At 36.6% G+C, this 27,648-nt stretch overlaps 1 protein-coding gene across 1 annotated transcript; it reads left to right on the top strand.

Annotated features, from left to right (window-relative positions):
- Window positions 1-16: 16 nt before the first annotated feature.
- Window positions 17-27,638, top strand: CCDC180 (coiled-coil domain containing 180). Its single transcript, XM_041119912.1, has 37 exons — window positions 17-427; window positions 985-1,169; window positions 1,998-2,080; window positions 3,177-3,286; window positions 3,383-3,511; window positions 3,698-3,808; window positions 4,835-4,930; window positions 5,183-5,346; window positions 5,582-5,701; window positions 6,387-6,466; window positions 7,160-7,248; window positions 7,773-7,895; window positions 8,522-8,695; window positions 9,229-9,344; window positions 10,686-10,812; window positions 11,253-11,316; window positions 11,392-11,636; window positions 12,222-12,439; window positions 12,919-13,094; window positions 14,207-14,387; window positions 14,925-15,071; window positions 15,346-15,490; window positions 15,682-15,798; window positions 16,214-16,312; window positions 17,257-17,373; window positions 18,047-18,252; window positions 18,997-19,067; window positions 19,857-19,989; window positions 20,578-20,652; window positions 21,584-21,650; window positions 21,991-22,132; window positions 22,560-22,720; window positions 23,533-23,670; window positions 24,734-24,845; window positions 25,088-25,193; window positions 25,750-25,888; window positions 27,297-27,638. Exons 1-37 carry the CDS (start codon window positions 359-361, stop codon window positions 27,426-27,428), a joined length of 4,767 nt encoding a protein of 1,588 aa, XP_040975846.1. The 5' UTR covers window positions 17-358; the 3' UTR covers window positions 27,429-27,638.
- The last annotated feature ends 10 nt before the right edge of the window (window positions 27,639-27,648 follow it).

The following is a 27,648-nucleotide window of genomic DNA, read 5'->3' as shown; positions in this document are numbered from 1 at the left end:
GGCGGCGCGCGACGCGGCCATTTGGGCGGGCGGCTGAGGGGAGCGGGCGGCGGCGTTCGGGCCGGTCCCGGCTCCCCTGAGGGGACAGGGCGAGCCGCTGGGCCCGCGGCGGGACGGCTCTTCCCCCTTCAGTCCCGTGCCCTCAAAAGCTGGTGAATCGTCACGTAGATATTTTTAAATCCTCCGAATGTTTTGCCTGCAGCACTGTTAGTAGGCAGCGGAAACCGTGCGGCAGGCATGTCGTTTCAGCCTTAGGAAGGCCTTTTCAAACCGAAATGTTTGATCCGCCCTCGGCCCTTTAGTTTGTAAATCGCAATTCTTCTGGAAACAGGCCTGGAAGTCGGCTGTGGTGGGCCGCATGCAGCCGGTGGGAGCTGTGCGCCTCGTCCCCAGCGGGGAAGTCTGCAAACAGATCTTTGAGGCTGAGGTAAAAAAAAAGGTCGGGTAAAAGCCAAATGAGCTAATTATGTTGGTCATTTGTTTGCTGGCTGTTAAAGTGGTGACCTCAAACCACAGGTCAGTTTCAACCTTTCTGGTTTTTGTTTGTTTAAGTAGAAAATAATTGCATTATCTTCAGCATATGCTTTCTAATGCGTCTATGAGTGTTCCTGTGTTTTCATCATGTATCAGGGTATGTTAACTGAAGGCAGAATTGTTATGACACAGCAGAAAAAGATAAATTAAGAGGCATAGTAAGCCAGATTCGGGCATTTCTCACTCTGCTGTTGACTTCCCTTGTAACAATAAGCAAGGCACACCATCCAGTTTCCTTCAGTTTCCTCTCTGTGGAAATGGATATCTTTTTTTTCTCATTTTGAAAACAGCCTTGGATGAAAATTGTTATGCATATACCAAGTAGTGTTCATTATTTTACCTTCCTTTTCTGGCCCCTTTCCCCCACTATTTTTATCTATTATTTTGTTGTTATTCTCTGTTCAGTAGGTTGGAAAGAATTCTAACCATTTTGATTATGGTTCTTTGAAGGCTCAGTTAGTACGCTCTTTGGATGAAGTAAGGAACAAGACTAGGTTTTCTCTAAAGAGTGAAACGCTCACTTGTGTTAGGGATTCAGAAATTTCTACTGATGCCAGCCTACTACCGTGTTACCAGCAGCAGCGTGTTGAAAGAACGCCCTACAATGACTCCACAGAAAAGCCACCATTGTACAGGTAGAGAACAGAAGCATAAAAACCAATTATATGTTCATGACTATAGGTATGAAGTTGTAAGATTTGCACTGGGAGCTAGACGCTCCTGAGTTCTTGGTCACAGCACTAACGACTTGTAATAGACTGTCTCCTTGCCAGATGTAAATTGAGTATGATGAGCTGCTGCCTGTTAAAGTGCAGATTAACAGGCTAATATTTGTAATGGCATGCATATTTTATGGCTTTTCTTTTAAAAAGAAATTATATGTCTTTTTTGTTCAAGGCAGTCTAGTTATAAGCCAGTCTGATACATATTTTTGAACTATATTTTAAACTATGTTAATGGTTTACATGATGATGCAGTAATGATTATGTAATGAGCAAGAAAAGAAATTAGTGCATCCATCCTTTTCACTCTAACCATTCTGCTGAATAATGACACCCTTATTCTCCCCCAAGGAGAAACACAGTGCCCCAGCTGATGGGAAGAGCAGTGGGCAGATAAAGGCTATTTCTACATTTCTTGCTAGTTCTTACTTAACGGTTCATAGATTTTTATACCTTTTAGAGAAAGTATGTATGTCTTTGTAGTTTACACATATTAAATCTAGCATTTATTGCTTTTATGCCATCATAGCAGATTTGAGCCTGTGATCAACACAGGCTAGATAATTGCTCACTTCATCTCAGAAGAAGCAACATTGATTCTTTGAATCATATTCTTTGGAGTCAGAATGATGCTTATGTTCACTTAAATGTTACATTTTGCCAATTAAATTTAATGTTATACCTGTTGCAAGTCCCTCCTCTTTCGTATTTAATACAAATGAAAGCTTTATTCTCTTTCAGAGAATCTACAACATTTCAAAAGTCTTGGAAAAGTATAGATGTAACTGCAGCAGAGGAAGTCAGAGCCCTACCTGATATTGTTGGTAAAAGTTATTTCCCTTAATGTCAGATATTTTAATTTGCGTTCTTAGGAGCCGCCATAAGTATAATGGTTTTAGCTGAACAAGGTATAAAATTGTGGTGGGTTGACCCTGGCTGGGTGCCAGGTGCCCACCAAAACCTCTCTATCATTCCCCCTCCTCAGCTGGACAGGGGGGAGAAAATATAACAAAAGGCTCGTGGGCCAAGATAAAGACAGTTTAATAAAGTGAAAGCAAAGAAAAACAAATGATGTTATTCTCTACTTCCCATCAGCAGGCGATGTCTAGCCACTTCCTGGGAAGCAGGGCTTCAGTACGCATAGTGGTTGCTCCGGAACACAAAAATGCCCCCCTTCTGTCTCCCTTCACTTAGCTTTTATATCTGAGCTGACGTCATATGGTATGGAATATCTGTTTGGTTAGTTTAGGTCAGCTGTCCTGCTTATGTCCCCTCCCAAGATCTTGCCCAGCCCCAGCCTGCTGTTGAGGGGGGCAAAAATGTTGGAGAGACAGCCTTGATGCTGTGCCAGCACTGCTCAGCAGTAGCGAAAACACTGGTGTGTTATCAACACCTTTCTAGCTACCAATGCGGAGCACAGCACTACGAGGACTGCTATGGGGAGAATTAACTCCATCTCAGCCAGACCCAATACAAAAATCAAGCTCAGAAACGACCTGACACATTTTTGATGATTTGTAGGTAATTTTGAAGATGAAGAGTCTACTCACAGAAAAAATGGTTGTAAAATTGTCAATCAATCACAGTTTGTGTTCAGATGGTAAATTCCAGTTATGATGTAAGCAGATCTCATTCTTGGAAGCTGCAATTTTTTGCACCATACCTGAACTTAGTTCATGGCTTCCGTGCTTTTATCCTGAAAATCACAAATAAATAAAACCAAAGGAAATTTTAAAATATGCTTTACTATTTTTAACCTACATTTGCATAGATTTCCTTTCCCGTTGAAAGCTGTCACACACTGTAATAGCTGCACAAACTACAGAGGTCAGAGTGTGGATTTAGTGATTCATTGTGTGTGCATTATATATTCTGCAGCAACAGTTCCAAGCTATGTCATCCTCATTTCTTTCTTGGCAGTTCCTGAGGAAACGAGGAGTAATATCTTGGAATGCCTGTCAGAACACCGACGAGGCCGTCACGATGAAGCGCTAACCTCCATGTATCATGAGCTTGCCTGCATTGCCAGGGTAAGACTGGATTTTGTAATCCAGATAGTCTAGAGTACTATGCTAAGGTCAGGGCCTAATATTCAAAATATCAGACTGACTTCCTTACCTTTTTAGGAGATGGAACCGTTTGTTTTGGAGCCTGGAAAATTCCTTCTGGCAAAACTGATGGAATCTGATAGAAAAATTGAACTTCTGTTTAAAAAGATTGAGTTTGACTCTACTCTGGAAGGTTTCTCGATTGAAGTAAGGCAGCTCATGCCATTGACTCGTCTTCAGTTATTTGTACCTGGTCTGCTTAACATAGCTTCTTATGTCTTGCTTTAGTTTTAAGATATAAATGGGTGGGGGTGGGGGGTGGGTGTCCTTTTTTTTTTTTTTTTTTTTTGACATTTACTTTTCAGTGAGATTAAGAGTAAATCCTTCTTGCAGGGTTTGGAAGAACTGTGGAATATCGTCCAGCAGGAATCCTTGACCAGAAGGAAGTGGATTAGGGAAATGGATGAATCCCTAAAAAAGGTTGAAAGGAGTCGAGCTGATAAAGTGAGCTGTAGTCTTAATAGCTGTTAATTAAGCATAAGATTACTATTTGCTCATAATGCTGGATGCAGAGCAAAGAGTGGCTTGCCTCCACAGGAGTCAGAGGTCTGCCAGGGGTGCTGCTGTGTAGGTGATTACTGTCTTTTCACTGATAGATCAGTCTCTCATTTTATACCCACATAATCATGAGAAGATACTTCTTTTCCAGTTACAAGGTGTTTGTTTCTTTCACAGCTATCTGTAGTAGGGATGCAGGGAATATGGGAGCTGCTTTAATTTTTCTGCAGGGTTATTTAGGTCAAACTGTCATCAGGTCTAATGCTATTTTGTTGGGACATACCGATTCTGCAGCTGAGAATGTGCACAGATGTGCCCTAGCTAATTTTAGTTTGGGTAGGCACACATGCTACAGTTACGTAGGCTTCAGCCTGACCTGTAAGTCATTGGACATCACAGTAAATGTTTGGATAAGTAAATGGATAGTCCATAAGGAAGTCCTTGCTGCTTTGTCCTGGTAGGCAAACAAAAGCTATCTGTTGTACCTGTCTCAGTCTGTCCTCTCTTTGTAATGTAGACATGATGAATAGGTCCAACAGTATCACCAGTAACTTTTCTGTTTGATTAGTTATGAAAAATTCCAGAGGTGACCACGTTTGCTTAAATTTCGTGTCCACTTAAAACAACCACTGGTAGATTCACTATAGATATTTGAAGGGAAGTTGGTTAGATTTCTAAATTCAGATTGCAGCCTGTCTGCAGACCACTCAGTTATCACAGATATTAAAGAGAAATCAGTTGAGCAGTAATGAAATAGAATGTTTTAGTTACTATTTTTATGAATGTTTAAAAAAGTCAGTATTTAAGATGGGTATTTTGAGATTCACTTCTCAATCCATCTATCAGCCACTTTATTTTAATGGAAAAAAATTGCCTTGTTCATATCATTGCTTAACTTGGGAAACTGTCATTTGAGTTATACAGATTTTTCTTTTTTTTTTTTTTTTTGTTCTTTATTCTTTTATTGCACAGATAACAGAGGTACTGAGGAAGTATACAGCAATACTGGAGGAAATTTCCTTCTTCTTGTCAGCTGATGTTTACAGGTTCATGAATGATGAGGCCATGGTAAACCTTTCATACTCAGAGTCTTTTACCTGTGAGAAGATAGCAATCTGAATATTCCCAGAATGTCTTTTTTTCCAACTGAAATTAATGAATTTCTACCTATCAATTACTGCAGTATAGGAGAGTTTACTATTTTGCAGGATATTCTTTGTCATTCGTATTCTTTTTCCTTCATTTTACATAGAACAGGCAATAGTTTTTTTTTCATGTTATATGCTGCTTTTATTCCTGTTTTTATTTTTTAATACACAGATGATTAACAGAGCACTGTTGGCTAATCAGAGGGCAATTGCCAAGCTGTTCTTTAATCTAATGAAATCAGAGTTGAAGACGGAATTATCACATCGTTTGAAATGGCAAGATAGAGTCAGGGACTGGAAGTTCATCCAAAAGAACTATGTAGTTCACAGTTTCAGGTCAGAAATTTTACAATTATATTTTGGAGTATGAGTAGCACAAAGTGACTAGTGTTCACTTGTGTTTTCTATAAACAGTAGTACTTTATCATTTTTCCATTATAAAACTGAAAAGCTAAAAGAAGTTTGCATTCTTTTTTTACCTGGGATGTATAAAACATATTTTGTATTTGTATTTCAAACATGAAATTTTCCCAAACAGATACTTACTTCAATGTATTCTTCCATCCTACAGAGAATTTATGGCAAATGAAGAAATACAGAATCCCCCAACTGTGAAAACAGAAATGGAAAATATGATAACGGATCAGATTTTACTTAGTGAAAGAAGACTGGAGTTTTTGCAGCACCTTGGGTATGACAGAGAACAGGAACAAAGGAAAATAGAATTCTTTCTCGAGTTAATGAGGGACTTGACTACAAAATGCACTTTGCTCCCTTTCAGTGTGCAATGGTACAATGCAGCAGTAAGGCAGGGCCTAAACATCTTTTATAAAGCTCTTTTTAATGGAAAAAATGCATTGTTGGTTTTCAATGCACCAGTTACACTAAACAGGGGGTGATCGAGGGCTAGAAATGCAGGAACACAAAAGTACATCTTACTAACATTTGAAACATAGTAGAAAGGGGCAGACAAGGATGTGTAGATAAGTAAAAATTGGTGATCTTGTCAAGGCATTATTTCTGTGTGGGAGTTTAATTTGTGTAATAAATTATGAAAGGAGTCTTGATAGAAATCTAACACAGCTAAGTTTGAACATCCATCCTGACAACAAGAAGATGGTTTGGGTGCGATGCATTATAATATTTACAGCTTTTCTTTTACAATGTATGTAGCAACAAGATAGATTACAGTTAGTTCCTTGTCAGTGAACAGTGGCCTTGAAAAACAGCAGTCATCTTGTTTTATTTTCATTGCTAATATGGCTGTAAATAAAATAAAGCACAGTAGTATGGTTACTCCGATTCATAATTTTATCCTTTAAGAACTGACTGGATTATATTTTAAGGTATCTGATTCCTGTTTCCTATTTCAACAGTGATTTGTTGCCTCCAACACACACGAACGCTGAGGTAAATGAATGGTACAGATCTTTGGTGAATTTAAACAAAAGTATAGGTAGGTTGGGAAATCATTAAAACAGTCTGGAATTCAAGAAATTCTTTCTTTCTTTTTTCCAGGCAGTAATGAGTCAGACGGGTGCTTTGAAAGTATATGTTTGCTATATTCTTTTTTCCATGTGTTTCCATGTATCTTCTAAGCTGCTTTGAGCTAGCAAAACAACCAAAATAAGCTGTCTATTGCATCACCTCCCTTTTGCCAGCACAAGCATTTTTGCATGGTGAGATCTAGCAGGAACTGACTTGGTTAGAATTAATCTGGGGAAAATAGAAGGTTAATTTTAATGCAGATCAGTTCTCAATCATACAAAAATACTCATTACCTCTTGGAGAATGAGAGGGGAAGTATTTGAGATGCTTCCTTTCTCTGAGTCCTGTAGGGTGCCTTCCCTCTGCGTGTCTACCTTCTCTTTCTCCAGAGCACATCCTGTCTTAATGTTGGTAGCCTGTATAGTAGCAAAGAAGTTGCTAGCAATTGTAAACAACCCACTACTTTTAAGCATAACGATAAAAAGATTTGTACTAAAACATCTTATTTTATTGGTTGGTAGTGTCGTACAAGTGTGAAGACACCACTGGGATATATTATCTGTGCTGAGACTCAGCACAGGTCCTCTGTCATTTTTCCATTTCACAGTGCACTGTGAAATACAGAAATCTTTACCATGGTCTGTTCTTCCATGTCTTTCAGATACCCACAATGTGCAGTGTATGATGAAAATACGCATCCAGTATGAGATGGTCCAGCAAAAATGTTTGGCAGAAGTGCAGTTATGCAAGGTTAGTATCATAGCTTTGCGAATTCTTGGAAGGATTGTTGGTAACAGTACACAATGTGTTGTTACAGTAATAAAGGTTTGAGGATCCACCAGACATTGAGATAACAAGTGAAATTACTTTTTAACTTCTGTCTTATTCTGTTAGAAAACTTACTGTCCATTTTGTTTCACAGTAGCATGTGGTATTTGTACATCAAATGTGTGAAAGCAGTAACAAATGCCAGTAATGAAAGGAGTACTGTCTCACGCTTAGGTAGAGGACTCAGGGTCAGAACCCTCAGCCTTTGTGCTGAATCTGTCTTATTTTGGGAAAGAAATTCCACCTCTCTGCCTCAGTTTCTCACTTTGTGTCCAAATGGAATTGTACTGCTTACTACCAGAATGTGAGATCTTGGAGGTTGAATCATTCTCTATCCATTCACAAGAAAAGAAGAAACACTAAGCTTAGGTATACTCTCTAAAAGCCACACAGTATTTTATGTTCTATTACATTCATGTCAATAATTTAGCATTCTTTTCATTTAGAATAACCTGTTGAATCTGAATGTTTGCACAAAAAAAGAGGCTGAAGAACTTGTGAATTCTGAGTTAATTCCGTTGACTGAGAAACTACAAAGTCAGTTTGAAGAAGAACTGAGGCATATGGATGTACGTTTATTACATCTATTTTTATTACTCTGGGAGTAGTCTGTTCTTCCTGCGCTACTGCCTGAAATGCCATATGCATCTTAGGCTATTGATATCATGTTAGAAAGAGGTCCATAGTGTGACTGAAGACCTGCCCCACAAATAAAAAACGTTTGGTGTGATTCAAGGAGTACAGTTCATAATTATTTGGTTTATATTTATAATAGGTTATCAGGGATGAATTAGGTATAGCTCATCCTGCCTGGACGCAGAGAGATAGATTTCAGTGATCTCCCAAATTTCTTTTAATCCTATCTTTTGTGTTTCTGTACATGAAAATGCATGGGCAGTTGTTCCTAAAATGACAGACAGACTTCAGGGCATATGTAGAACATAGTAATTCTGTGCTTTGCAGTACCAGAAGAATAAATGAAAGTTTTGATATCTAACCTTCTAGAACAAAAATATACATTCTTATCCAGTTTACTTGGACTATTTTTTCCTCTCCGAGTAGAAGAGACCATGTTGAATTCTGATAGTGTACTTACAGACAGCCTTTCATCATGTCATATGCCCCCTTACTCATTTATTTCACCTTCCAGCAAACAGTTTAATAATAACCAGTTTACTTAAATGTATTTCTTTAGAGAGACTTCGAGGAGCTGGCTAAACAGAATGAGCAGAATTGTAGAAACTTGTACAGCTATTTTAAGGAGGCAATGGGTCTCTGGGATGTCCATCAACTCAAACTGTCCCAGCAGGAAGGTGAACTTCAGAAGAAATTAGATGAATGCAGATGGAAACAGGATAACTCAATACAGGTATAAACATAAAAACAAGGATGTAGTAAGAGGTGAAGAAAGGACTTCTTGATGTAGAGAACCCTCTGGAATTCAAAATAGCTGGTATAAAATTTAAAATGTAATCTTTGACATTTATACTGGAATTTCTACAGGGTAGTTTCATTCTATCAGGTACATTGTTTGCTAACTGCTTGATTCACACTTAATGTATAGTCATATCTTATTCTTGATATGGCAATTGTGATAAAGATTATATTTTATGTATTAAGTGGCTGCAAGTTTCTATTACTCATAAGATCTTGTGCAGGTATAGAGTCTTGTTTGTATGTCAAGTTTGCATATTATGGGTATAACATGCAACTTGGGGTGGCAATGTCGGAGATGTTCATTATCTATGAAAGAACTTCATAGTAGAAGAGTTTTGGTGAGGTAGCCTCCCTTCTTGGTGTAGAATATATGTACATAATTAAATTATTTGAATCCTAAATAATTATGAAGCATTTTAGTAATGACTAAATAATTTTTACTGGGTTCTTTTTATGTGGCCTTAGGTGATGGAAGCTAATCTGGATATAATTTTGGATAAAATGAGAACAGCAAGCTCTGAAGAAAAGCTGAAGGAATATTTGGAGAACACGCTTTCTTCTTTAGATGACTTTAGAGCTAGGTATGAATTTTGTAGTGCAAACTTAAAAAGTAAAGCATATTTGAACGTTGGTTGTAGGTCTTGTTTAGTGCTGTAGTGTGAAGGTGTGGAAAAACACTGCTTGCTACTTTATGTAAGAATGTAAAATAAAATAATTTCCATATTGAACAAGGTTAAGGCAAATAATACTCACATTTTAGAAGTAGGACTAAGACAGACTGGTATAATTTAAAAAATATACCAAATTAGTATTATTGTGTACTACACCATGTCACCCATGCCAATGGTATAATTATTTATTCAGAAGGTAAAAGTAGTAGTTCAGATTCTTGAATCGCAGGGATCAGAAAGTAGGTCTGTGCCATCGCCTGTGCTCAACAGATTTGATATCTTTCAAAGTCACAATGACTAGAAGTTACTAATAACTTTCAGATAGCCAAAGTATATATGTTGGTAATCTTTCTGTTACATTTCTCATGATCAGGCATTTGCATCTTTAAAAATCGCATCAAAATTGGCACATACCACTCTCCTTGCTGAAGATCTTAGCAGAAGGTTTGAGGATTAAATAGCCAGAGAGGAAGCAGTTATATTTTCACACCCAGAAGGTCTTTTCTGTCTGTTAGATTGGAGGCATATTAGAAGAGTGATGTGGACCTGCGAGGCAAATACATACACGCACATACCTCACACTGTAATTCTGCTTAGAGCTGTTGGTTCAGTACTCTTTATGTTCATTAGGACAATTTAAAAAAAACTCCAAAGGTAATGTGTCTTTTTAGGTGAGTGAAAATACAGTGAGAGGTTGCAGAGGTGGAATGTAATCTATCTGAACATTTGAACACGTACACAGATTCCCCATAATTTTCTTCATATAGCAGGCAAAGCAAATGTATATGTAAATGAAAACAGGTGTGAACATTGATTTTCCTTGAATCAAGACTTAGCTTGAACCATTAGTTTTCATTTCCAAGTAAAATGAAAATAAACCAGAAAAGCTTCAGTCACAGCTGAGCATGGTACAGAAATAACATGAAAGGCAGTATTTTGACCTCTTACTTCTAATATTCCTTCTGTAAGCACAGGTCTTGAATGGTTTCCATCCAAAATGAAAGATCTTAAATACTTTATTGTGAATATTTCTTCACTTTGTGCATTTATATATTTGTAATGAACTAATCTCTACTAACAAGCCATTGTAGTGATTGTGTTCAGGCTAACCAGATATAGTACAATGTTTAGCCTAAAGGTTTTATGAAATTGGTCAAAAAGTTAGATTTGGATTTAAAGACATTGTAGTCATATTCCAGTGTATTTCTATACATACTTGAGTCTCTTAAACAGTGATCTTAAATTTGACAGGTATGAGACATTCAACCAAGTTCTAATGGATAAAGTAATGGCTTACCCAGAAGCTATTTTGTGGGAATTGCTTTCTTATAGTATATCCATCAGCCAATATTTTAATGTAAAGGAAATCTTCAAACAGGTATAAAGAAAACAAACTTCTTCTGGTTTAAAATCTTACTGGTGTATTAATTTTTCACTTTTGGGAAAATTTACATTAGCTTTAAAATTTAGATCATATAAACTAAAGCATTGTTTTGGCCATAGGACTGAAGTGCTTTTGGTAGAAATAGAGGGGGGAAACACAAAAGCTTTCTCTGTCCCACACTTTTAACTCTGTCCTTGTTACAAACTGCATTTTAGCAAATTCACTTGCCTTTTAAACAGAAAACTGCAAGGTAGCAAAATTACATTAATCAATTTGAGTGTTATAGCTTCTTTAGAAGATAAGTGATCCATTCAAGACTATCATATCTTATTGAAATAGATATATTTTGAGAAGGAATACAGATTTCTTATAAGCAAGCAAATCCTTATTTTTAAATTGTGTGGGGTTTTTTGTTGTTGTTGTTTTGCTTTTAGAACTTGCAAGGAAAGACAGACTCCACATTTCAAGATCGAGGTAATACCTCAATGGTACAAACAGGTATTTTTGCTTGCTTGTTTTTCAATCTGTATTTCTTTGGATTGTGATCAGTAAAACTCTGCTTTAACTGGAAAGAACTAGTGAAGGCTTCAGAAGTTGAACATCTGGTGGAGCAGCAAGCTGAGAGCATTGTGCAAGAAAATGAAGGAGAGGAAGAGACGGACTGTTGTCAACAAGAAAATGAAGAAACAAACACAGCTGAGAATGAGAAGACCTTTGCACAGGAAACTGAAGAAACAGAGGAAAAAGAAGATGGGAAGAGTACTCCTCATGAAAGTGAAGAAACTGAGCATGCAGAACAGAGGGTAAGCTTTACACAGGTAAGTGAACAAGAAAATAAATTTGAAGGTGAAGGTAGTCTTGCACAAAATAATGAATAATAGGAAATCTTTTTGCTGAGGTAAGTCTAAATTCCTTAAAGTAGATTAGATTTAGTTTGTGCACAAAGCATGCAGGAGTCTTTATTGTTTTGATTTATTTCTGGACTATTAGGACTTTAGAGCCTTTTTATGGGCAAATGGAGTGTATAAAACAGTTTACAACCATTCCTTTTGTACTGCTCTTACCCTTGTAAAAGCCTTTTGCAGAGAATTTTTATTTAAATCTCTTTCTGTCTTTCGTCATAGTATTCTTAACCCACAGTGAATGAGCTGTATTTGTATCTAAGTATTATTTTTTCAGGTCTTTAGTCACGTGAATTTATTACCATAACAAAAACCTTTTAAAACATTGATGACTCATTGATATTGAGACTTGCAAGCATATTCCCTGTATGAATGTTGTCCAAATTGAGAACAAGAGCATAATTCTTAATATCCTTAGGACACTCACATTAGCTTGTGCACTGTTAATTCTATGCTTCTACCTTTAAAGGTAACAGATGATGATTTCCAGTTGTTTCCTAGGCTATGTTCAACAGCAGCAAGGCAGAAAGCTCTGAAATTGCCGTGGAGACCTTTTCCACTTCTAGTGAAAACTCTTACACAGTTCTTGCAGTTGAAGAGGCAGGAAAGACTGACATCCCAGAGACTTATTTTACAAAATATGAAAAAAAAGAACCACTTCCTATGTACCTGAAATATGTACTTATCAAAGAAACCATGTTTGTAGAGCTGAAGAAACGGTTAGTAGAAAACAGTTTATGTTCTTTCTTTCCCTTTAGGTAATAGACAAATTTCAGCTGTTTGGAAGAAACATTAGACTAAAGATGCAAAACTTATCAATTATTTTGATGTTATTCCTCTTTTTAAGTTGATAAAAATAAGAGAAAATTTTTGTATTGCTTTCCATCCATAGCTCTCAAAGTACCACACAAGCATTTACCTCTTACAGAACATTCATATCTTACAGAAAGTTATTTATTGAGAAAACATATTACAGAAAGGCAAGTAATTTGCCCAAATTCCCTGCAGAGCCATGAAGGTAAAATGCCTGGTACTCATTAGTATGCAGCCAGCTCAAAAACTCTACCAGTATTGTGCAAATGGTAATGAAACCATATCTTCCTATGGTCAGAAGTTAAATTTTTAGAATTAATACATTTAATAAATTCTTATTTATTACTTACTGTTCCTCACTGTAATATTTCTTTTTCAATCATAGGATTCGCCTCTGCTTTTTTGAACACTTGGAGAAATGGTTTGCAGAGTCCTTGCCCAACTCCTGTGCCTTTGTAGCTGCCAAGAAAGAGAAGCTGAATTCAGAACTTCAGCTGCGTCTTCACTTGCATCAGCAAAGGCAGGAGAATATAGCGACACATATCTACAATGTTAGAGCTGGTACCAACTTTTTTTTACTCTGAGCATTACATCTTCATTTAGAGATGATCATAAGTGGACCAAAATGTGTTTCAGTGTCAGTGGACTCAGTAGTGGAGGACAATAGGAAGCAGTTGAGTGTCTACTAACTCCTAGTATAATATGTTACTCATATATTTTTAAAAAAGATGGTTTTTTTCTATAGCTCATACTGGTTTGTGCTATGTCATGTTTGGAAAATAACCAACAGTGCCTTGATCAATGACTTGATTGTGAAAGATGTAGAACATTCAGTTTCTATTGTCAATATTTGTGAATCCTCATTCTCCTTGGAATTATTTAACAAGAGTTTGCAATGTACAAAAAATAATTTTTAAAGTGTTGCAGAAAAAGAGTTGGCAAGTGTTGGGAGAGATTAATGCCAGGGCTTGGCTTCTGAATACATGAGAGGAAGGATTTAGCTATATGAAATATCACTGAGCTACAGATTGGGCACTAATCAGAATTCTTTTTTTGTACGAGAAATGTCAGGTTTTTCTGCTGGAAAAAAATCATTTAAGACAGGTTTGTTGGTCTTTAACATATAAACTAAAAATTCTCTTTTGGGAGAACAGGAAAATAATTTTTCAATTCCACTTTTTCCTGCAAAGAGGACAGGTGCCTTTTCTGGCAGTTTTCTTGAGGTTCATCAGCTGGCTCTTGATTCATCCAACTGTCATTCCAGAAGGGAGACCAAAAATTATCCCCCCCCCCCAACATAGGGAGAAGTGTATTTTCCATTAAAAAAAAAACAAAACAAACAACCCTTTACCTTTACTTTTGTTACAAGACTGAGAACAGAGAGAAAATAGAGATGTCAGCAGTGACCAAAAATAAAGGAAAAAGAGGGCTTAGTGCAAACAAAAGGCATTTGTGATTTGAATGGGTTAGGAACTGCCAGGGATATATGTCAAACACAGGAGAAAAGTCAAAGAAACAGAATTGGATGTATTTTATTTTTATGTTTTAGCCACTCTGAGATCTGGCTCGATTTATTTTACCACTGCTTCTGATAATAGGTTGGCTGGTGGTTGTGTATAGTCCACAGTAAAGAGGGAGTCATGACCATGTTGTAAAACTTCTTTTCTTGTCAGTGGAACTGTTACTTCACAAAGAGCGTCTAGAGTGCCACTGTGCTGGGGTGGTGGAAGCTCTGAAAAAGGAGAGAGCTGAATTTCTCAAATTTTGTGATCAGCAAAATAACATCAGCAAAAACTTACATTCACGAATCCGTGACATAGAGTCTGTCTTCCTCAGTGCTCCTATGACTGAGAAGTAAGTGTGCCACAGGTGTTGCTGGCTGCAAACTTCCATAGTTAAATACTCCTGATTGCTGTCTGAGATGTTCCCAGTTTGCATTCTGAATCTATTTTATATGTCATTACTCTTCAATGAAGACTGCTTCATGAAACTTTAAAAAAATGTGAAGAATTTTTGTTTCCTTTCTCTCTCCCTGAAGAAATTAAAGTCAGTATTGAATGGATGACAATTTTCATATATTTTCAAAGTGCTGGCAGTCTTAAAGTAGAAAAGATGTTTCATCTGTTTAGATTTAATCCAGTTTACTGAACCTGCACAGTAATAGCAATTGACTAATTGGTTTTGAAGGATACTCTTCAATAGCATCAACTGCTTGCTGATATCTTCCAAGTGTTCATCAGAACAATCACAGTTCAGTGAGTTGCTTTCAGAATAGTAAAACACTCTCCAGTTCTCAGATTTTGTTCATGTCTTTACGGCCAGCAGTGTCTGAATCATAATGTGTGCTCCTCTTTCTGTATGTTTTCCCTGTCTTTTATTATTTGCTGTTAGGTTAGTTTCTTTCAGCAACAGTCTGCACTCAGAGCTACATAATCATCTGGAAGTGATCCAGGTTTCCCTGAGGAGTTACCGGAACTATTTGGAGGAAGCTTTAGGAAAATTAAGGGATTCAAATGTGGATTTTCTCAAAGCTTGCAGGTATAGAGATTTCATTGGAGCGTTGTTTATGAATAGTTACCTATTTCTGGGCATCAGCATCTGTTGCACTGGCAGAACAGTAAAATGAAAGTTTATTTTGTTATTCATCTAGTTTGTTATTTAAAAAACAAATTTATTTTGTTAAGCCACAATTATTACACTGTTTTCATCACATTTGTGTTGATATCTATGTTTTAGGGCTGCTTAGCTAAAATAGTCTTTGAGAAAAGGAAGACTCATAGCCAACTGCTTTTACTCTGCTGGTTGCTTTCAGATTATTTTTGGAGGGAGGTAACTTTTCTCCTGAGGAGGTAAAGTATTTCAGCAAGCGTCTTCAGGAAGAAAGTAAGCGTATTGACTCTTTTGAAAGTTTAATCAAGACAGATATGCAGAAAATGGAATCAAGCTACTTGGAGCAGGTGTGCAGAGTTTCATTTTTTCATATTTGATGTGATTTTTATAATCAGCCTGCTCCCAGATTAGGACTGTAAAACTGTTCTGTGTGGCAATTACATGATGGAAAAATAAGTAGAAATGGTGAGTTCCACGATTTAAGTTTTAAAAAGTGAAAATTAATTAATTCTGTCTCTTGTTTCTGGCATTCTTAAAGGCTACTGAACTTATCAACCAGTCTGAAACAAAGTTTCGTTATCTCTTTATGAATCGAGTCTTTGTGGAGAAGATCCAACGATTTTTGACAAATCTACAAGTGCAAATCAAATCAGAGGTACAAACAGAAACATCAGAACTTCGTTTAAATGAATTATAATATTTTACCTTTTACACCATTGAAGAGATTTTTGGCTGAATTCAGAGTTGACAAACGTTCACTGACTTTTTATATTCATTCAAAACCTGTTTTCTGTCATTATCAGCTTAAAACTATGTTTTTACTACTGCTGCAGCTATGCTGGAACACTACGGTCTTGCAGCACGTTGAGTATGTTCATCTGAATAGACCAGATTTTTGTGTGGTACAGTAAAGGAGAACATGAAGTGTTGCTTTTGTGAATTATTGTTTTCAGCTTCTCCTCTGAGTACTAGTGATTTGTTTTTACCAGTGAGTCTAGTGGCTTCAAAGTGGAGCCTCTGAAAATCCCTTGAATGGGATTTCACTTCACCAGTGTTTGCTTCTGCTTTAGGTAGCAAGTTCCAATTTGCAGGCAGTGACATTAAACTCTTATCTAGAGAAGCTCCATCAGAAGATAGATGCTTGTGCTCATCCTACTGCAGAAAAAGAAGTAAGTTCTAATCAGCACGAAATGGTATTTAATTTGACTTGGTATTAGTTTGACTCACTGTGCATGTTTGTATAATGTATAAACTAACATTTTTGAGGTAGACATGTTTATACACATTTGGGAGGTGGGTGGAAAGAGTACTTTACCACAGAATTTTTGCTCGGGAAGGTCCTGTACCTGTTTTCCTGTTTGCCAAACAAAAGCCTCAGCCTCTATACAATCTCATTACTTCCATGTATGTGTGTCGTGCTTTAACCCCAGCCAGCAACTAAGCACCACGCAGCCGCTCACCCACTCCGCCCCCACCCAGTGGGATGGGGGAGAAAATTGGGAAGAGAAGTAAAACTCGTGGGTTGAGATAAGAACGGTTTAATAGAACAGAAAAGAAGAAACTAATAATGATAATAACACTAATAAAATGACAACAGTAATGATAAAAGGATTGGAATGTACAAATGATGCGCAGTGCAATTGCTCACCACCCACCAATTGACACCCAGTTAGTCCCCGAGCAGTGATTCCCCCTGCCCCTCCTACTCTCTCAGTTCCTATACTAGATATGACGTCACATGGTATGGAATACCCCGTTGGCCAGTTTGGGTCAGCAGCTCTGGCTGTGTCCTGTGGCAACTTCTTGTGCCCCTCCAGCTTTCTCGCTGGCTGGGCTTGAGAAGCTGAAAAATCCTTGACTTTAGACTAAACCCTACTGAGCAACAACTGAAAACATCAGTGTTATCAACATTCTTCTCATACTGAACTCAAACCATAGCACTGTACCAGCTACTAGGAAGACAATTAACTCTATCCCAGCTGAAACCAGGACAATGTGTAAATAAAATGGTGATAGAACAGAGTCAAATGATGTTGTATGCAACAGTCAGCATATTTGAAAAGTCTGAAATAGCTAGTTTGGTAAATACCATCTGTATTATCGTATCTTTCAGGCTTTGACTTCTGAAGAGTTGTATGATTTTGCCATAGTAGTGTTGAAAGAACTGAAAAAGAGGAGCCGGTATCTCGACTGCTTGCTAGTAAAAGCTAGTAAAAGCGTGCATGATAATGTAAGATCGCATTTAAGTTCTCTATATTTTATTTAATATTGAGTGAATTTTTATGTGTATATGTTTTAAAGGTTTTTCAGAATCTGTGCTTTGACTTTTCAAATGAAGAAGGATGCTGTATTATGCCAAGCTGTCCAAGACATTGTAACATTAGGTCAGCTTTTTCAATAGGCTGAGTAAATCAGTCACCACTGAGTTTACTAAATGTTAAAGATGCACAGCATCACAATAAGTTGCTCAGTTCTTCGCAAAAGTTTATTTTCAAGGTGTAGCACTATTCATAGGTACGTATTTCAGGGGTTTCTTTCAATAATTAAAAAAAAACATCAAGTGTACCTGAAGAGATTTTTTTTTATCAAGTGGTATTTTTTTTTTCCCCCTTCCTTGTCTGGAAAGTCTGTCTTCATGTTGTAATCTACAGTGGATCATTGTTTTAAGGGTATATACTTAAATTCTGCTTATGATAGTTATGAGAATCTACTCTTAACTATTTTTAAGTGTCTCAGAGTTGTATAGCTGTAACAACATTACTACTAGAATTATAAAAAACTTTCTTTCAGCCTGTGAAGGAAAATAGTGCATATTTGGAAGATCTGCTTTAGTAATCAGTACCTACATGTAATGGTTTCACTAATTGCCTGCTACAGTCAACAGGGTTTCATTTTTCTTCCAGTTTCAGGAGGACTTTACCCCTCTTGCAACAGATGTTACGTTCCAAGGTCCAATTGCTGTTGCCATTCGAACAGAGTGTCTCAGAGATGAGAATAAAGTGATGGTGATGGGGCTGGATCCTGTCAAATTTCCTTTGTTAAATCCAAGCAGAATGGGAAAGTCTGCAGTTGATGATTTATCAATAAGTGTTATCAAAAATTTACTTGAGTAAGTACTTGTTTGCCTAAAGGTATTTTTCTGTCATTGTCTTTATTTATGTTTTCCTTGCTATATATCCCTCTTCTCTTCATGAGGCTCATGATAACACTACAAGGGGCTTCACTACAGTATTTTTAAAATTTATATTCCAGAAGCATATAAAGGTTTTCCTGAATTTCTATTTTGTAGTTTACCTTTCTATATACAGAAGTATTGAATTTGTTGTTTGTAGGTAATACTACTACATACTTTTTGATCAGTCTAGCTTTAAAAATCAGTCTAGCTGAGACTCCTTTCTTTTTACGAGCAAGATTTCTAATAGCCAAGTTACCCCATTGTGAGTAATAAGTGACATCTAGTTTATAGCACTATGATAAATTTTAGGTATTAATTTTTTGTCTTCTAGAGCCTTATTTTACTTAAAAGGTGATTAGATGCTACATAGTTGAAGGAACATACAAAGTGTGAAATGAACAGTGTGGCAAGTGTGTGATTTGCAAATAAATATTTTAATGCAGTTTTGCTTGTAGAAATTCCAAAATTCCAGTTAAACAATTAGTTGGTCCCATGGAAGTACTTACATTTACACTGTCAGTTGTGAAAGTAATCCTATCTGTTAAATATTATCTCAGAAATTTAACTGCACTTAGCACATGGTAGGGATAGAGAACTTACATAGTTCTCTATATAATATAGTATATAATATAAAATAGCAGGGTATTCAATAGCCGCTTAGCTCTTTTTTTGTTTCAGAATTCAGTCGTCCAGAAAATCTTCAGGCCTAAATCAGGAGAGAAATGATCACTCACATTCATCAGGACCAGGTATGCCAGCATTTCTTTTAATATATTACATTCATCTAAATTGTAGTTCCTAGCATATCACTGAGCAGGTCTAGCATGTTCCAGGCCAGTGGCTTACATGCTAGCTCTAATAGAGTTGTACATCCCAACTTTTTTCTTGGATAACTTTACTTTGCAATAAGAAGATGATTTTTGGCTCTTAACCAATGAAAGCTGCAGAATGAGATAATAATTTTATGAAGAGTACCCGTATTTGTGATAGCAAAAGGGAAAAGGGGTGGAGAAAAGAATTAGAAGAGAAGTCGTGAAAATATGTAGGGAATCAAGGATCCTTCTCACAGTGTATTGTCATTCACTCAAAGGTGAGTGGAGGGGTAATCCCAACAGCTCCCTACCTAGCGTTCCCATTTCCTCATCTCTCTTCTCCAGAGCTTGACTCCTCCAGCCACTTCCAAAGGTATCATCTCTCTCTTCCACATTCCTAAGTCCCCATCACAGCCAAGACTACGAATGTAGCCCATTCATTCTCCTTCTTATTCCCTGCCTTAATGTTGTTTTAAATCTCTTCCCATCTACCATGTATTTTCTATGACATTCCCATCACTCATGTGCCAATGCACAACCTTTATTGCTGTTGCCACTGCTCGGTTAGTTCAGTTCTGTCTGTCTGAAATTATTGTTCCTGTAGTTGTCCCCTTAATGTTGTAAGGAAACATTATAGAAATGAGAACATAAAGCATATAACCATATAAAAAAGACTTCAGTTGGCATTTATACAATGTTCTTTATCTTTCCTTGTTAAATATAAAGCAATTCTTTCCATATCAAAGAAGAATGCTCACTTAAATGTATCTGATGAAGGTCCTCAGATCTCTGCTACTTACAGCCATGCAGGTCGGACCACCAAGAAGTCAACTTTTAACAAAAAGTTGCCAAAAGGAAGGTAAGATGCTTGAAAGGAGGAATTCCACTTATAATATTCCTATGCAGAAATTTACCTAACCTTTGTCCACTGCCTGTTCTTTCAAAAATTCTTAACACTTATTTGTATTAGCCTTCTTTCCAACTATGCTTATCATTTGGGATGTCTTCCCTGTTTATGTCATCATGATCAGCTCTGCATTTTTTTTTTCAGATTTTGGCTGCAAAAACATTCTTCGTTTTCTCTTTCATCTGCTGTTGTTTTGTATTTTGAAGTTGTTGAAATATAGACTAACCCCATTCAAATCAATATGGCTTAATTTTCAGGTCTGGTGTCTACATAGTATGTCTTCTGTTTAGTCCATACATAGATGAAATGAGCTACTGTAACAGTGAAAACAACAGAAAAGTTTTGAAGAGCTGTTGAGGAGAGAATCCTGAGAATTTTTTTCCATCAAAAAATTATTTTCATATAATACTAGTGTTACAGTTACATTTTTCTAAATTTTTCTTCAGTTTCATATGCATCATATGACTGACTAGCTCAAATAATCAGCCAGAGAAGGAAAATACTTGTGGATAGTTTCAAATTAATGTTTTGCCTCCCTAGGAAACAGAAATACACCAGACCAGTCCTCAGTGACAAGAGATTCCAGATATTTGGAGAGAAACCTCCAGAATCTGAGTAAGTAATGTATATTTGTGGAAATAGAAGTTAATCTGCAAAAAGCCCTACCTATCTATTTATCTATCTATTTATTTATAATCATGAACTACAGAGTTCACCATTGAATTTTGAGGTATTTAACCTTGATATTTATGGATTAAAGTGTTCACAGAACAGTTCCTTTTTGCAGCATAATAATAGTGAATATAAAAGTCGTGCATTTTGTTCTGTTTAATGTCTGAAATGGGTGGCCTCATTGGAGTCCCTTTTGTACATTTACAAAAAATGGGCTGGAAAATGTAAAATACCCTGTCTTTCAGTTATTTTCACGTCTAAGAAAATCCATAAATTTTATACACTACATTCTTGTGCTCAATATTACATTTATATAAATAAACAAGGAACAAACTGTTTCGGAGGTGATTTTTAGATGGTTCCATTCTCCTTCTCTAAGAAAATGATCATATTTTTTCTTGATAATTGTACTATATAGAATGGAGCTATTTCATATGTGCCATGCAAAACTATTAAAATTAATGCCTAAGATGTTTAAGTGCTTGGGAATTTTGTTCCACATTGTGTTTCAAAATACTTCCAGGAAACAGCTAGACCCACCTTCAAATGTTTTTGGTTTATCTAAAATGCATGGTAAGCTCGTAAGGTAGGTTTTCAGCATAGGAAGTTGGCTAAGATTGTTTTTTTGTTACAGTGACATGGAGGTGTTCTCCAGTAAGTATTTACAATAGCTCAGAGTCCTTGCTTCTTCTGAAGAGAATCTGTACTAATGGGGTGAAGGTTCTTAGGCTTTCTGAATATTTGTTTATGTATGCTCTGAAAAATGTATTAAACTTGAACAAAATATTTGAAAAACCATAAATATTGCCAGTGTGATCATTTTACAGCATGATTGTCTGGTTTTTAAAGTTTTATTTATTTTGTTTGCTTTCAGTACTTTTAAAGGGATTATTATGAATATTCTCTGGACAGGTAATAACAGCTTGCTCTGCCTTGCTGAGGTAAGAAAACCCAGTGTTCTTCAGCCACTTTTGCTTTCATATGTCTACTCTTGTGTCAGCTAAATAAATTGGTTCTTTACAATGTTTGGATGGACATCCAAAAATTTTCCTTTCTTCACCAGTGCATCTAATTTTTAAATAGTATTTGGCAGAGTGTATTTTTAATCACAAGTTTCTTTATAAATATTAACTAAGCATTTCAGAATCAGAGGAAGAAAACTGGTCTCAAATAAGAGGGTGGTTAGTAGCCTTATGTATCCCTGCTAATGTTATATGCCTAGATGTGACTTGTTTGAATGTGTTATCAACAACTTTTCTGTTTTATCTTTACCTCCTGAAGGAGTTCTACCAAAAAGAGAACCCTCAAATCACAATGCTTGAAGATCTGCCAGAGACATTTGAACATTGTGCAGAAGTGCTCAGACAAAATCTATTGTCATACCAAAGGCAGACAGATGATTACTACAATTCCTGTCTTACAGGTAAATTCATTCAGTTAAGACTTTCAATTTCTTGTGTATGTAATTTTTCAGTTATGTGAACTGAAAATTGCAGTGATGGAGAATTATGTAGCTTTCTTAATCCATCACACTCAGTGGAAAAAGTCCAGTTGATTTTACTGGAAATTGGGCCAATATTCTCTTTTATATATTATCAGCTATAAAAAGCATGGCAGAAGAATTTGACTAAGTTGAAAGACCTGTACAAGGTCCTATCTTTTAGCAAGTGTTTGTTTTTCAAAGCATTGAACCTAGAAAAAGGAATGGCAGGGACAGAATCTTTGTGAGTCAAAATTCCAGGTTGTTTGACCCTTGCAGTGTCATTCAACCCAGCTGAGTAGTTTGGGGTTTTTTTTTCCTTGCAATGAGTAATTCTGTGTCACATATACACACTGTCTTTTCCAAAAAGAATTTCAGGATCAGTTGAAGTTGTTTGAGAAGGAGCTCCTTTATGTCTCCCAGTTGGCAGTTGATGGTCTTTTAAAAGAACATGAGCAGAAGCTCAGCTATTCCACTGGTCAGATTCGGCACCTCTTCAATAAACAGCTGGAAGACTGGGAGAATGAGAAGGTATGTATCATGGATGTGTTGGAATGCTTCCAGTGTAAGCAATGCTAAATGCATTGAATTATAAAATTTCCTTTTTATTAATCTCACTGTTTGCTTATCACTTACTGTTGAGCTAGCCACAGATTTAGTTTCTGTGGTTGCAGTTAGTCTGTGTAGTTCTACTGGAAGCTTTGTATTTCTAGTAACTCAGTCCCTTCTCTCACTGCTTCCAGCACTGGGCTGCCTCTTTATAATCTTATATGGCTCTGCCTGTCATCTTACACTTAGATTGTAAGCTCTTTAAGGGCTGTGACATTGTGGTACGGCTATACAGCTCATACTGTATGGGTGCACTCATTTGTAGGTGCTATGACATACAGATAATGAAATATCATTATACACTATCTTTCAAAAAAGAGGTATATTTTGTCCAGTAATACCAGAACTGATAACAGAATCATAATGGAGATCATGCAGAAAATGTTATAGAGTAGTATCTTGAGATTTTGTCCCTTTGAGTGTTATGTTAAATTCAGGAAAAAATACAAATACAAAGATACAAAAAATATCTTGTTTACCACTTGGTAGGAGAGATTATTATTTGTTGAAAACAAAGACCAAGATGAGATCAGAGGCCCTGTTCTCCAGCAGATAGGCAATTTGGTATACGCTGCACTACAAGGTTTATCTCTAGACAGCCAAGGAATAGACTAAATTTTCTTTGTCTTTCTGAATACTTTTATATAAAATGTGTGGGTTTTAATTCTTCCTTATTATAACTCAATTGCACATACTTTACTGAAGATGTTTCTTTCTTATGTATTTACTTAAAGACTGTGCACAAGAATCAATTACATCCCTCCCTGGGACACCCAGACAACTTACTTCAGCTGGACACTTTGTGCCAAGAGGAAATAAAAAGGCAAAAAGACCAAGCTGATGGTATTCATCTCAATACACAGATGCTGCAGGTAATTGTAAAGCCATTGCTTAATATGAACTTAGATGTTGCATTTGGAAAGGAGAGTACCTCTTGGATACATTTTTCCTCCCCATCAAAAGTAAACTGGAAAATGTTTTCAGTTTTAGGCAATCCTGTTCATATATCTTTTAAAATTTAAGTTATTTATTATCAGCATTAGATCAAGATATACATAAATGCATATGCACATGTACACATGCATAAATTTATTGTGGGACTAGCTGATGTTTTCTATCACTCATAGAACGTAATGAGGAAGAGATGACTTAGATCTTAATGGTAGAATTATTGGATGTAAGTCTAAATTGGGAGCAACAGGGACATCCTCTGGTTAGTTATATTACTTGCAGCCAACAGATGCCTGGAAGGGTTTCTTCTGTGTGCATTTCATTAGTGCAGATAATTGACATTTTTCTACACAAGATTAAGAATGGGAATAAGCAGAATTTTACAGGAGAGGTTCAGGAATCAAAACACTTTTCCCACTCCATCCTCTAGGGTTATTGAAGGTCAGTTCCTCAGCATTAAAACTCCTTGTTTACTTCTCTCAGGCTACTTACTTACTCAAAATTCTACACTGTCTGCAGAGTATATATATTTTTAGTTCCAAAGTAATATCTCCTTCTCCTCTTAGCTCTGCACACACACAAACACACACACCCTGTTTTAGAATAATACCTGGCCAAAGCACTTCCACACAAAGTACCCAAATTCCAAAATGGCCTTTCCTTTCAGGAGAAGGATGCATTTACAGGTAGCTGGTTTTATCAGGTTTAGGTACTTAACCCAAATAATACAACTACTGGGCACCTATACACAGAACTCTCTAGTTTTTTGTACTTTACTTTAGGTAATCAGGTAGTGTTAAGAATACTGCAGAGAGGCACTTCTAGACCCTTTTATGTGCAACTTAAAGCCTTATGTCTGTTATCTGCAGCTGCTGCAAAATGTCAAGGTTGGATACTTGTGTAGTTCCTTTGGAGCTAAACTAAAAGGAGAGGAGATCAAATTATCAAAGGAATTCCTCTCACTTGTCTCCAATGTCCCAACAGGACTGTGCTGTGGAGTGTGCTCAGAACTTTTTTGCTGCACTAGCTGCCTTGACTGAAAAGCTGCTTCTCGAATTAGATGAAAGTATCACTATTGATGATGTACAACTAGCAAGTAAGTAAAGAACAGATTGCTTGTTCAGGCCTCCTGCTTCCCTCTCAAAGATTGCAGCAGACTTTCCCTAGGAAGAGGAGACTTATATGCTATAGTACTTTAAATGGAAAGATTTGTATGATCAAGCCTGCAAAGATATTTCTTGAAAGTGAAGAGCACCTAGCTGCTTATAGTTACTTCAAAACAATGGTGTTGCTGCCATTGTTTTGTAGCTGCTGAGTATATCTTCTATTATCTCCCAGAAATTGAAATACCAAGACAGAAGACATCCACTTTAATCCGTCGTAAACAAGCTGGACTTCCTCTAGAAATCTCTGAAGTTAAACAGTTAATTGAACGTGGGAGCAGGTAATATTTGAAGACACTGAACACTGTTCTATGTAATTTCTCTAAACTGGTATCGGGCACTGTCCTCATAGATTTTTTTTGCCGCACTTGTTGAAACTGCTGAATACTATGCTCATCGTTAACTCATGTCATTTAACTAGTTGTGGGGCAGTTTGGGTGGGTAATGATTTTAAAGAAAGAATAGCAATGGATCCAAATAAAAAGTCACTTACGTATTTTATTGTAAAGCAATAAAATTTCAATATTATTGCTATGCCACTTTGCTAGCCACTATTTATCAATTCAACACTTTCAGATCTATGAATATACTGTGTATTTTCACTCAGAAGATATGAATTCTATCTACTGTGCAGAGATCCTGAAGTTTTAAAAGAAAAGGTGGTTATACTAAATCAGGTAGTTTTTAGGGTAAACCTTTTGTGGAGATTTAAAAAAAATAATTAATCTTTTGCACTTTAAGTACAAGTAACATGAATTAGTATGATCTGCTCTCTTTTTTAAATTCCTCTCTCATGTGTTTTTTGTTTGTTTGCTTGGTTGGTTTGGTTTTTTAAAGGACTTGGCCAGGAATACCCATGACTACTCTTACAGACAATTCAGACTGTATTCTTTGCAGAGAAACTGCATCAGTTACAACAGCTAAGACTACACTGGGCCACGTAGCAGCAGTAGAAGAAAGAGATGCTGTGTATAAGGTTGGTCTGTGGAGAGAACTGTGAGTGGGGCTGCTACTGTTGTGGGTTTGGTGTTTTAAGAAGAAAGTTATAGCTATTTATAAGTTTTTAATATACACAGTGTTTTCAGATCTTAAAGCCATATTAACTGTGTGTAGAAATCCCCTCTCGTGTCAGTTTCTTTGTGATGTTGTCAAAAGCAGACAGAGTTGGTTTCTCAGGGAGCCCTCTCATTCAGATACAAGAGGGAATTGTTTCAGTAGAGAAGCACGGATGGTGTCAGAAACAGGACATTTCACGCTTTTCAGCAGCATCACAATTTGAAAAGTAGCTGCTGCCACAGTGCCATTTCAATACAGCTTGCTTTCCACTCACCTTTCTTTCTAAAGCCTACAGCTCTAGGCTTAGATCACGAATGCTGATTATTCCATAAAAGTTGAAGGGCTGTAAGATATTTCATACATATCTTACATCCTGAACTGTCACAGATCATTGTTTCCACCATAAAAATGATGACTCTTTCTTCACTAAGTCTGCTAGAAGAATGGACACTTTCCAGACAACTCTGAGACTCTGACTTGCACTGATGATAGTTTGTGAAACAGTAGTGTTCAGTAATTAGGAGAATATTCTTACGTTAAATCATTTGGAAGTAAATGGTCCGTGTTTATGCATCTGTTGTGGAAGTAATCGTACTCCCAGTGAACTGAATTAATTTTTTAAAAATGTATATTTTTAATAGGGAAATGTAAAATACACTGTCAACAATGGCAAATGCCGTCAAAACTCTAAATTTGCATGAGTGTTTTATGTATCTAGTCACGTACCTACGCACCTGGTTACAGTACAGTTTTGAAATGAACATAAGTTGTCAGCAGGGTGTGATACAGTAAATGCATGCCACAGAAATATTTTCCTGAATGTATGTTGCATTAAAAAGACAGTATTTTATGTTTTGGAGCAAGGACTCTTTAATAAAGGTGCCTTGAGGTTTTCGTGATAGTCTACAAGCTTCTGTTTAGGTGAAATACCTTTTTAGCAGCTTTGTAATAGTTCAGTTCATACTCATGACTTAGGAAGTTCTGGCAAGAGCCAGAGTGCATTCTGTGTTTGAGATGCATGCTTTCCTCTCTGTTCTCTAGAAAAGGCAGCTCTTTAATCTCAGGAGCTAATGGAAGTGAGATGAAGATATTGCATTTTTAGCAAAATTTAAATATTGCTAATAATTTAGTTTCAGAAGTCTTTAAAAGGAACACAGAAGGAAGACGTGAATAATTCATTGTTCATATAATTCTGTTGTCAAAGGCAGAAAATAAGTGGCCTGTATGCAGTCTTCTGACACAGTGGATCAGGACCTGGATTTAGGCAGTGTAAAATTATATTTCATCACTACCAATTTTGTCCTTTATTGTTGTTGTTGTTCATACAGAAATACAAGTGTAGACTTGAGCAGCAGTTTGCCCAGATCAAGGAAGAAAGTACAGCTCAGCTGCTGACAATTCAGCGTTGGGAAGATTGGTGGAAACGATCCATCCAGAAGATTAAGCAACTCTATACATGAGATCAGTCAAAACTTGCTGATGTCCTTCTGATCATTGTTGGTGCAAAACTGACAAGTTTGTACTAATATCAGTGATGTTACACATTTAGTCCAACAGAATTTTCTTTTTTTTAAAATTTTATTTATGTTGCACTGAGCAAGTGCAATGGTGAAAGGAGCTATTTTTTGCCTCTTGAAATAAAAAATCTGACGAATGTGCTATAAATGAAATGTAGACTCT

This window comes from Aquila chrysaetos, chromosome 24, assembly GCF_900496995.4.
Source record: "Aquila chrysaetos chrysaetos chromosome 24, bAquChr1.4, whole genome shotgun sequence".
NCBI lineage: Eukaryota > Metazoa > Chordata > Aves > Accipitriformes > Accipitridae > Aquila > Aquila chrysaetos.
The sequence above is the reverse complement of the archived record's forward strand: the minus strand, read 5'-3'. Positions and strand labels throughout refer to the sequence as shown.